Source organism: Homalodisca vitripennis, chromosome 2, assembly GCF_021130785.1.
Source record: "Homalodisca vitripennis isolate AUS2020 chromosome 2, UT_GWSS_2.1, whole genome shotgun sequence".
In the NCBI taxonomy this organism is placed as follows: Eukaryota; Metazoa; Arthropoda; class Insecta; order Hemiptera; family Cicadellidae; genus Homalodisca; species Homalodisca vitripennis.
Window position 1 is genome coordinate 132,340,479 of NC_060208.1, and position 13,158 is coordinate 132,353,636.

Here is a 13,158-nt window from a genome sequence, read left to right on the forward strand (position 1 = left end):
TATATATATATATATATATATATATAATATATATATATATATATATATATAAATATGAGTACATGAAAAAGAACCAGGTATAAAGTTTCAACAAACTTACCAGTTATAATTATATATATATATTCTGAGAGCTGCCATACACAGTATGTAAAGAATCTGTCCCCAGAGGTCTTACTTTAAGAGCTGCAGTACGGATTAAAATTTCTACAATTATATAACATTATTGTCAAATTCATTAATTAACTGAGGATACCCTAAGAAATTGACTAATAGTGAAATGGCTAAACCCAAAAACCAAAACCAAGTTTAAAATATTGTGAAAAGAGATGCCATATTTATAACTCAGTATCATCCTGGATTACACAGAATAAATGGAATCATGACAACCGGCAACATTTTTAGAACAATCTCCATAAACAAAGAATATTTTTAATATACCTCCTAGCATTATTTTGTAAAATGCCACCTAATTTGAAGAATTTATAAAATCTTCAAAATCTATTCAAAGTAATAGCAACAATTTAGATTTCAAAGACAAACACCATCAATGTAATAAATGTCAATGTCGCCATGGAATATGCAATATGATGCAGTTGAAAAACTGTTACAAAAGCTGCATTACTAAAAATAAAACAATTGCAGAAGAAATCACTTGTAACAGCAAAAATGTACTATATAAATATAAAATTATAACTGTAAAAATTTCCTTAAAGATTACATTGGAGAAATATTAACATCACTAATCAACATCACTAAAGCTAAGTATGAACAATCATCGTTTGATGTTCGACATCAAAAATTTACTTAGATCCGTATCTGCCCATGCTGTGCAACACAATCAAACCTTTAAAAATTGTTTCTCTCTAAATAGGTATCAGGAAATTTAAAAATTATCAAAATAAAGATTACAAAAAATATTATTAAGAAGATATGAACAAATCAAATATTATTAAGAAGATATGAACAAATCAAAATATTGGCTCTCCAAATAAAACCACCAGGTACATTAAATCTAAAGCATAGTTAATTTAAATTTTTCAAACTTCTATATCTTTTTCTGTGTTTAGGGAAAGTTACATGATTTATTTATTTGTTTAGATACCGTGTGTTACTGTTGTTTGTAATATATTTCCAATCATATTTCTTTCTTTATATTTTTTATTATATATACTTTTGATAATGTCACTGAAAATGACAAAATACTAAGCACTAAAAAGTGAAGAAAAGTGTCTTGTTTTCTTTTTTACCTATATATATATATATATAAATATATATATATATATATATATATATATTATACAGGGTGTCAATTAAGTCTGGAACCTCTTTTTTAATTTTTAAACCACAATATAAAAAAAATACCAAAGTTCACACGTGTTTACTGGTGATAGTAACGCATACATCTGCCCAATTACCGACCAGATAATCCCTATGGGGGACGGTCCACAAGGAGTCAGACAAAATTCTTAAATAGCAGCATAGGTCAAGTTTGGTATCAAATTAAAGGTCTTACTTAGCAGAGTACAATGCCGTAAACCGGACTTCAAAAGGTGGATTCATTCAGTAGTTATAGCTATTTGAATTTTAAAACAATTGAACAATGTAAATTATTAAGTATTACAAGTAAACACCAATTTTTAAGTACCTGTAATCAAAGTAAGTGTTCAAAATGTTCCCCTCCCCCATCGTCTGGCAATGTCCTAGGCAGTTTTAAAAGCCATCCACTGCATTTTGAAGATAGTCACGAGTAATATCTTGAAGCTTCTTGGACTATGAGATTTCTTAGGTGCGCCAAAATCTCGAGGCTTAGTACGATAAACTTTATCTTTGAGGTATCCCCAAAGAAAAAAAATCCAGCGGAGATAAATCATCAGGGGAACGAGCAGGCCACTCTAACTGCACCACGTCTTCCAATCCATCTGTGAAGGAATATTGTATCCAAGTATTCTTTAACAAGGAGAGCAAAGTGTGGTGGGACGCCATCTTGCTGGAAATAAATTCTTTGAAATTGACGACCAAGAGCAGCTTTTAGTGCAGGAATTATCTCATTTTGGAGCATTGCTAGATACAAGTCACCATTTAAAGTACCATTAATAAATAATGGGCCCATAATTTGATTTCCTGTAATACCTGCCCAAACGTTAAGTTTCTGTGGATGCTGTGTATGACTCAATCTGTCACTTTCACATTCTAACAGTAGTTGTGTTATTGGTAATAATTATTAATTCCTGGCTTCGATTACTACATTGTCAGATGATGGGAGGGGAACATTTTGAACACTTACTTTGATCCCAGGTACTTTAAAATTGGTGTTTACTTGTAATACCTAATATTTTATATTGTTCAATTGTTTTAAAATTCAAATAACTATACCTACTGAATGAATCCACCTTTTGAAGTCCGGTTTGCGGCGTTGTACTCTGCTAAGTGAGACCTTTAATTTGATACCAAACTTGACCTATGCTGCTATTTAAGAATTTTGTCTGACTCCTTGTGGACCGTCCCCCAAAGGGATTATCCGGTCGGTAATTGGGCAGATGTATGCGTTACTATCACCAGTAAGCACGTGTGAACTTTGGTATTTTTTTATATTGTGGTTTAAAAATTAAAAAAGAGGTTCCAGACTTAATTGACACCCTGTATATATACTGTAGTAAATGTTATGCACTGTGTTAAAATTTATGTTTTCTTTATTCTTGTTTACTTGATTACCATATATGACTGGTTTAAATAGAAGAAAAGAAAAGAATATTTTTCACTTCAATATTTAGGGGGATACCCACATCTTCCAGAAGTTTTAAATACAAATTAACACATTAGAACAAAAAAATTATAAGTAAAAAAAGAATCAAGAAAACATAAATGTTAACACAGTGCATATCATTTACTAAAGTCCAGCAATTGTTTCTAATTTAATTTTCATGGTCATAAAACTGTATTTAAAAGTCAGTATTGTAGCAAATAATAACAACTAGTACAATATTTATAAATTAAATAACATGAACGATTTACAAATAATATACAAATATACAATATTAAATAACAATACCTATACAAATAAACAGAGCCAATACTATTTTACAATCACAAGTCAAATACAGTAATTAAATTCAACAACAATAACAGGTTACTACACTATCTAAAACATTAAACAGAATTATTCTCTTCCACATTTCATTAAAGACATAATATGCTACAGATAGTCCTGTAAAACCTCATATGCTCTGTGGCAGGTTTTATCTACAAGTATCAGCAACGGAAAATACTCCTGAAGTCTGTCGGACCTCTATGTCTTTTAATGATTTTAATTATATTTATTTTATTTCTTATTTTAAATATGCATTTAAATTTATGAACAGATTGAAAAGACATTTGATGGAGGATATATATACTTATATGATTCTTGTTTTTTGTGGAGGTTTCATACTGTGTTTAGCCATACTTAAGGTACCTTTGACTTTTGTAATATTGAGAAGAATAATCTTACAATTGTACATGTAATTTAGTGTTTAGTACTATGTAATTAACTGACTTTCTTTATATATAAGACTGAATCTCATAAAAATAGAACATGTTATATTGCATACAAGGTCTTTCGTCTATAGTTTAATTTCCAACACTTCTGACATAAAATAATTTGAAAGACAATTATAATATAATTATGGTTGGAAATAATTTTAGTTAAAAAATTAAGAGCAGATAGTGTTCTGTCTACCACTTAAATAATCCGATTTAAAAATCTAATACATAATACAGATACATAATCTAATGCATACCATATTAAAAAACTAATAAAAGTTAAAATACCTGCTGGAGGTTCCTCTCCTGTGGGTTCAGCTTCTCCCTCATCTTCTGCAGCTGAAAATGGTATAAAAAACTAATATATTAAAGATTATTTACATTTTCATACATAAAATACTATGGTCTGCATAAACTAAGTGACTGTCATAAATTTGTATTTAATTAAAACAAAAATCATTTGTGAGATGATGGAACGCCTTTTCTTCTGGTAAAACAGTTGAAGCTGTGTTGTTAACCCAAGGAGAGAAAGTCCCTCAGAAGATATTTTTGCATTGAGGAGTAGATATAAGCAATATATCTTAGGCAGTTATATATAGAAAATAATTTTATTTTTATAAAATCATTTTAAATAAATGAATTGTTATTTTAAGACTAAATGATCACCCAAGAAACAACATGGCTTCAGATCAGGAATGTCAACTATTACTGCTTTGACACTGTTTTGGCTACTTTCCTTCAACTTTTTTTGGAATCACCACTTGTACGGTCTATGCAAAAAAACTTGGGTCAGCTCTATTTGCCCCAAAGAAGATTAAGTCTATTGGCACAGCAACTGCAACAATAACTGCATATCCCAATCTTGTAAAATCAAAAATTTGCTATAGAATAAAGTTATGGAGAAGCTCTTCAAAGAACAGCCCACATTGTGTTATTATCCTACAAAAGCATGCTATGAGAATTATGGACTATTTTCAACCTCATGACAGCTGTAGAGAATCATTCAATACCTTAAGAGTTTGCACAGTTACATACCTATACATTAATTAGTAATTAGGTAATACTTGGTAATACTCAATGTCTTAAAAACTGTGGTTTGTCAAGAAGAGTTGATAATCATGAACATCACATAAGGTGTGCTAATGACTTCGATCTGCTGACACATAGGACTACCTTTTCACCCAGAAATCCCCCTACCCTGGTGCAAGATTAGTTTGCTCCCTCACGATATCAAGAGATCTTTAGTAGTCCAAATACCAAAATTCACTTACCTAGCTCGATACACTTAAAACTGATTGTCAGACACGTTAAAATTCTTAGGGATTATAGTGCAGTCCAACTTAAATGGCAGACCTAGATATAATTTGTAATACCAAAACTAACCAGAGGCAGTACCGCATTTCCCTATAGGCCCACTAGGCCCAGGCCTAGGGTGCAAAATTTTAGGGGGCGCATAAATTTTAAAGTACACAAAAGAAAAAAGTTGCGGCGGCTGGTGGTGTTGGCGCTCGGCGGGGCGGGTGGCCAAGGTCAACTAGGTCCGGGGTGCGACGTTGACTCATTCATTGGTTCATTGCTTTTATTTATTCAAAACACTCCTATATATATACTATTGTAATTATCTTTCATCAAAATTACGTAATTAAGAAATTTACTGGATTTCTACGTCAGTGTAATAAGAGTCCTCTGGGGGGGGGGGGGGGGCGCTCTTTGGTCTGTAGGCCTAGGGGCGCCGAATTTGTAAATGCGGCCCTGACCAGAGGGATTTTCATGATTAGGAGACTATGTACAACCATATCTATGCACATACTATTGTTAATTTATTGACAATGTATATAGTCATCTGTATTACAGTGCAACTTTTTGGGGTAATAGTGCTCACTTTCAAGCCATATTAACTTTGCAGAAAAGGGCATTTCGAGCTCTGTATAAGGTACTAGATAGAGTCAGTTGCAGACCTGTTGTTCATGGCTCTTCCATGTATTTCTATTTTTAAATTTTTGATCTATGACAGGAGAAACATATATAATTTTTAATTAAATTGTGGTATACAAAATTGAGGCTGGTCAATAGGCATATATGCCCTTTTTCCAAGTTTTATAAGATCCACCACGTTGTTATGAATATTCCCAACAAGTTTTGCTAGGATATCTTTACTCTGTGGGCTGAAAGCGACCTTTTTGTAAATATTTGCTGGTCAGGTGACTGGTTGTTGGGCTACAGTGCAGCTTGTGAGGTTATGTTATATTCTTAACTGTGGAACCTAATGTTTAAGTATTTAACTATTATTTTACAGTAGTTCAAATGGATCCAGCTTTAAAGAAGAAGAGAAGGATTGTTTTCTGTGATGAAAGTTTTAAATTTAAAGATAGAAAATCAAAGAAAGTGCGGGGTGAACAACACATAATAAACTCTTCTGGTAATGTTGATCAAAGCAGTTTTTTCTCGTCGTAAAGACAAATGCTTAAGTGAAATACTTGAAACTGTTTGAAGAGAAGTTTAGGTATGGATTTCACAGACTTAAAATCGGTGTTTGTGATTTTGTGCACATTTTGTGCACAAATGAATGAAACACCATCTCGGAATCCAAATGACCCCTGCAAGCCAGCTTTTCAAATCTACAAAAGTTGCTAGCCATCAACCATTAAAAAAAGACTTCATTTCAATTGTAAAAAAGGAGAAAGCAGACCATCTCTTTGTTGAGTTTGAGTACAGTCAAAACGTGATCGGGTCAGCACATCCAAGGTTCAAAGTGATTGTTACATAACAAGCTAATTCTTCCCCATTTGGAAATGATAATGGACAGTAATATGATTAGGGACTAGGAATCAGCTCTTGCCCAATTTTTCCTAAAAGAAACTTTTTCTAAAAACAAAGTACATGAATGTAAGTTCATGAAGTATCTTATCATGAAATACACCATCTCAGGCAGTCTACATGCTCCAAGAAATATATACCTATGTACTCTCCATTCAAGTATCTTTCTACCATAACACAGTCTCATTAAGAAGTATAAATCTTCAACCAGAACCTTTAGTCCCTATTTAACAAGCAAAGGAGAAAGATGTGAGGATTATGTTCTTGCCTTAAGAAGACAATGACTCGATTGAGTTTATCCTAAATGAAAAAGATTAATACTGTTTAGACGTACACAAGTCTTGTAGATTATTTCAAGTGAAGTTTTCCTTGTAAATAAATTGTTATATCTGTATAAATTTTATTTTTCACTCATATTTCATTTTTGTTTTTTTAAGGGCTCATAGCATTCAATTTTGTATTACTATTTTGAAAATAAAATAAAGTTAATTGTTAAAAATTCTGTTATATCAACAATTACACTTACATTTTTTAGAAAAGAATACTCACATCAATAATACAATAATTTTCCAACAAATTGTTTGTACAGTAAATGTTTTACCTTGATTTTCTTGAAATAACAAAATGCCTCATGGGCCCTTCTTCCAGAAACTACCTCAATTATGATACCAGAAATAAATTTAAGTTGATAACGATTATCTGACTTGCAGCACTGCCCAGGACAGCTTTAGATATACAGCCATACGAGGTGTGTTAGAAAAGTAATGAGATTGGTAACACTGCGGGAGATCTGGCAACGTTGTGTCTACCGGCTGACGCTAAACCTGTTTATTTATCCCTTCCACTTCCTCAGTCCGAGTTACAACTCCGTACAGTTAACACATTAGTTTTGACAGCGCCATTAGTAAAGTTGTGTTTTAATTGTGCGTCACAGAAATGGAGCATCGAAATTTAGAGCAACGTTGTGCAATAAAGTTTTGTGCTAAACTTGGTGAATCCGCGAGTGTGACTTTTGAAAAGTTGAAACAGGTCTATGGGAAACAGTGCTTATCGAGAGCACAAGTTTTCCGCTGGCACAAATCATTTTTGGAAGGCCGAGAACACGTTGAAGATGAACCTCGCTCAGGGAGACCTTTGACTTCAAGAACGGACGAAAACATGGATCGTGTGAGGGCGCTTGTGAGATCAGACCGTCGTTTAACAATAAAGATGATCAGTGAACAGCTAAATTTAAACACTTTCACCGTGCATCAAATTGTGACAGATGATTTGAACATGCGAAAGGTTTGTGCCAAATTGGTGCCGAAAAATCTCACAACTGAACAGAAGGACAATCGAAAAAATGTGTGCGTTGATCTTCTTGAGAGGATTGCTAATGACCAAGAATTCTTCAATTGTGTGATCACTGGTGATGAATCCTGGATATTTGAGTACGATCCTGAAACAAAGCGGCAAAGTAAAGAATGGCACACTTCGTCATCTCCTCGGCCGAAGAAATGTCGAATGAGCAAATCAAAGATCAAGACCATGCTAATTTGTTTTTTTGACAGGAAAGGTATCGTACACAAAGAATTTGTTCCACCAGGACAAACTGTCAACCAAGTGTTTTATAAAAGTGTCCTTGAAAATTTGAGGAAAAGAGTGATCCGTGTGAGACCGGAAATTGCAGACAAGTGGATGCTTCATCATGACAATGCTCCATGTCACACGGCCATTTCCATCTGTGAATTTTTGAACTCAAAACGCATTACTGTTGTTCCTCAACCCCCCTATTCACCTGATTTAAGTCCTTGTGACTTTTTTCCTCTTCACGAAATTGAAACATGTCCTAAAAGGACGTCATTTTGGAACTCTGGAGAACATTCAAAAGACTGTGACCGACCAGTTAAAAGCCATACCAATTGAAGACTTCCAGCGCTGCTACCAAGAGTGGGAACGACGACTCCGCCGATGTATAGCTGCCCAAGGAAACTACTTTGAAGGGGATAACATTGTTGTTTGAAAATAATAAAAACTTTGGTTAGTATGAAATCAGTCTCATTATTTTTCTAACACACCTCGTAGGTATGTCCAGCGGAGGTGCCGTCGCTGCCATGGCACCACTACCAGATTGAGATTCGATCTGCGTAAAATATTATTGGTACGTAGAAACAAGGAAACTGCAAGATTCCACATCTGCACTATTTAAAAGCCAATTCATATATCTAATTAAGTATCATTTCGTAAGGCATTTGCTGCATATAAAAAATGTGCCATCTGCAGCCATTACGTTGTGAAACAGCTACACACAAAGTATTGTAGTTGCCACTGTTGCCACAGGGCCTCACTCAGTAATAGTAACTTGCAACGCTGGTGCCATGTTGGTGGGCAGGACTGCTGGTGATTGTAACTACAAGTATATGCCTCATGTCATAGACTCAGTCAGACATGGACGTTCAGTGCACACACATCAGTACCTTTTGATATTTTGGATCGCTTATTAAAAAATAACATTTTTATGATATATAAACAGCTAATTAAAAACCAAAGGCTATCAAGGATTTGGACACTCAACCAAAAAGAGGTGAATTATTTTTATTAGAAAAATGTAAAAATATGCAAAATAGGGACACTAGTTACAAATTTGTTCAAATCTCTGAAAGTTTGTTTTATAATTTATATGTGAGTGTAATTGTACTTATTCATTTTGTAAACTGTCAAATTAATGTACTAATGAAATAATAGTAGAACTTTCCAATGTCCATAACTAAAGCCAATCATCTAAATTGGTTTCAGTACATTAGTTTCACAATTAATAGGTACAAATAATATGGTCAAATAATCTATATTGAGAATTTTGAAACATAAATGTTTGGCCTGTCACCCATGACATTACCTTCAAATAGACTCTGAAATAGTATGTACTCTTTTCAGACCCATCTGCTGTTATTAGTGCCAGTTCCAGTTTTGAAGTTACTCAAAGTGATAATGATAGAAAGAAGGTTGATGCTGAAGGACCACTGGAGAGAACAGCAGAGCTTGATGATCCTTCCCATGACTTACCAAAGAACAGGCAAGTTCGGCTAGGATTTCTCGTGACTCATACCAACCACAAATTTCAAAACTAACCTTTAAAAGAAGTTAGCAAGGGAAAAATTATAGAATTAGGTCTTTTCAACCTAAATGGTTCAAAAATTACAAATGACTGGAGTACAGCTTGGAAAAGAATGCTGCCTATTGTTCTTACTGTCGTTGCTTTCTTCTAAATGAAAGTTCGTTTCCTGGATTTGTTGAAAATTCATTTACAAAAGCTAGATTTAGTTTTTTGCATACAGCTAATGAAATGTTTAGATCCCACAAAAAAAGTAAGTGCCATGTATCGAATATGATTGGCTGAAAAATTTTTCACTGGCACACCAGTCTATGTATTGTTGGATAATTTAAAAAATGTGAATTAAAAGAGAGAGAAAATGTTATGGCTTGTCAATCTTGTCTGTTTGTTAGCTTAAAGTGGGAAATCTCTTATAGTCCGATAAAATAAGGATGCAACCTCGGAATGAAAGATAATAAGCTAAAAATTTGCATATGTCTTTATTTTTATGGTAAAAAACCTACCTCAAAAGTCTCATATAATTACGTGTACACGTCTTAAGATATTTAAGGTCAAAGGTCATGAAAATCAGAATACCATATTTATAGATATTAATTATTATAAACTTTGTTTCAACTACAGATGATCAAATATCTTCTCTAATAATCGCTGCAGCAGCTTCTACTATTCGTAATCGTTCTTCTTCGGGTGAGCTTTTTTACTCTCGTACCAAGCTTTGGATAAAATATTTGACTGTGTGTTACGAAAAGATATAATAGTGAATGACCCAACCTTAGTTGTAATTATTATATCAGTCAAATACTTCTCCCTCAATATAGAAATGATAGTCTTATCATCCGGTACGTACTCGGTAGGAATATCTTTCAACTCTTTTAATGTAAATTATGAATCATTATTATTTTCTATATAAAAAAATCTCTTTCATGGCCTGTGTGATGTTATCATCTTTGAGATGCTTTTTATCAGTAGGTATTCAGTTTAAAAAATGAGAGTGGCAAGTAGCATGATATTTAGCCTCAGCAGCTACCAAGTCATGTTCAAAAAGTATACGATTTTTTACTAATTTTCCTAACAAGTCGCCTCTTTCTTCAGCTTTCGTCAAAACATTATTTTTAAAATCAAGAGTACTTACTTTACTGATGGTGCGTTTATACTTTTCTTTTTTTTCTGCGACTTCATCAGCTACTTGACCACAAAACAAGCAAGATGTTTTAAAATCAAATACCTCTTCTCGTTTTTTACGAGGTGGACTTTCTGCAGTTGGAGTTTCATCGTCTTCTGCACGTCGCTTCGATGCAGCAATTAAATTTTTACTTATATACACTTTTCTACAATCAACATGCACCATCACAGAAGTAAAAGTATTTAAATAATTTATATGACCGTCATTTCTGTCAATACTTGCAGTTTTTAATGTTTGTAAGCCATGCACAACACTCACAGAAGCACTTTCTGATATTAATTTATTACAAATAAAACAACAATCAGCCATTGCAATTAAAAGATACACTCAAAATTGTACACCTCTTAATGGTAATATGTCGTTTTCAACTAACGGATAAAATAAATTTTTATTGGTATAGAAATACTAACACAGAGAAATATCCTACCATTCCCATCATCAAGTAAAATATCTCGCCACCACTACTGTACTTATACATAGAAATTCCAAACTCATTCGTTACGGTGTCTAGAAAGTAAAAAAAAAAAAAACTGGTGATATATAACAATGGAGCATCTGCTACAGCTTCGCAGAAACAGCAAACATTGTACAAAAGATTTGTATTTCGAGATATAATATTCATAGTAATATAGCAATATGGACGAAAATTATTTCTTTTAATATTGTATGTTTGGTAAAAATAAAATAAGTATTATTTAGAGAATATATAATTTATAATTAATATCTATAAATATGGTATATTAAATCATAAATAATAATAAAAATACAATAATAATGATAATAATAATAACAATAATAATAGTATTAAGTAATAATAATAATATTTAGTGGATAATTAACAATATAACTCATTTATTTATTGTATTCTACTGGCTGACCTCGCATTATCGTATATAAAGGTAAGCGGTCCCCTACTCTTTGCGCTGTATCTCAAAAAGGGTTGAACGTACATAAAATTACTTCAGAAAAAAGTTGAAGAGAATTTTTTGTTCTACAATTTCTCTAACCACCTTCAAAGTCATTTAGCGTAAGGGAAACGAGATATTTGCAAAAAACTGATTTTCGTGACCTTTGACCTTAAATATCTTAAGGCGCGTACACGTGATTATATGAGACTTTTGAGGTAAGTTTTATACCATCAAAATAAAGACGTTGCAAATTTTTAGCTTATTATCTTTCATTCCGAGGTTGCATCCTTATTTTGCCTTATTTTACTGAGTTATTAGAGAATATGACGAGTTTAAGGATAGTATAGAGAAAGGTCTTTTCCTATAAGTTGTTGCTATCATGTAAGAATATGACTTTTTTCAAAACTACCAATTTGGAAAAGGCCCCTAAGAACTGTTCTTATCTTAGCAAGCTAATTAAAAATAACATATTATCGTCATTTCAAGCTAAGATATTGAAAAACTGTTAAGTGATGAAATCAACAGACAGGCCTTTGCAATTATAGCCGATGAAACGTCTGATGTGAGCCATCACAAGCAATTAGCAGTTGTGTTTCCCTACATTCCAAAAGGAAGAGCCTATCCTATTAAAAGTTCGGTATTCTTATAAAAATTGATACTGAAAACATATTTAAGTCAATAAACTATATATGCTGCTTGACGTAGATGTGCTTGCTGAATAAAGATGTAGTTACCGGAGTACAGACTAGATGTAAAGCTGTCAATCCTTCCATTATGTATATTCACTGTTATAACATTGTTTAAACCTAGCTTCAGTTAGTGCTGAGCAAAGATATTTTACTTCTTTGGAATAGTACAGATGATTTTTAACTTCAATGAATGATATCCAAGAATGCATACAGTCTTTGAGGATATCACCAAACAAACTTAAACTAAAGACTCTGAAATCCCTTTCAGACACTAGATGGTTCAGAGGCGGTGTCTGTAATCTATGTTCACTTACACGAAAAAAGACATTGAATAGTGTATGGAGTCTAGTACATATAGCCACTGGTAAAGGTATTTTGCTAGAAGTGAAATCATTAAATTTTATTTCATCTTTGCAAATTATGCATCCTGTACTTCAGCTTGTTGTGATAGTGAGTAAAGCTCTCCAAAGCCCTAAAAGACCGCCAAGCAGTTGATGATGTTTTTTAGAAATGAGAAATACTGAAGAACAGTTTGAGGACATAACAAAACATAGGAAATGTGTAGTACACTAGATATCAAAATTCAAATCAACTCGATTTGATCAAGAAAAAAAAGTTATCTCTGTTAAAACAAAATTTATGGGCTTAAATATTAATAAATTTTACAAGTGTGAAAATGAAAACTTTGAAATTCTCGCAAAACAATTCAATGTCAATTTGGCAGCACTAGCAGTAGAATTTAAGCTTTTGAAATCAAAGAAACATGGGAAAACTGATACAAGTCTTCTGCCTAAAAATAATCTAGAATGGATTGACTGGTTATCCATGAGGTTCAACCTTTGAAATTTTAGTGCTGATTTTGTAAATTTTATACAATATGTGTAATGAGCTGCACAGATGACAGTCTTCTCAAAACGCAGTGTCTTGACATCCAAGCTCAGATCTAAAATG

The 13,158-nt window shown here is 32.8% G+C and overlaps 1 protein-coding gene across 1 annotated transcript in view; it reads right to left on the bottom strand.

The window, feature by feature from the left end:
- LOC124355811 (outer dense fiber protein 2-like) overlaps positions 1-13,158 on the bottom strand; it is a 96,671-nt gene that overhangs the window by 68,608 nt on the left and 14,905 nt on the right. Inside the window, exon 3 of the mRNA XM_046806966.1 lies at positions 3,808-3,858. Coding sequence (XP_046662922.1) covers positions 3,808-3,858 — 51 coding nt within the window. The remainder of the gene's footprint in view (positions 1-3,807; positions 3,859-13,158) is intronic.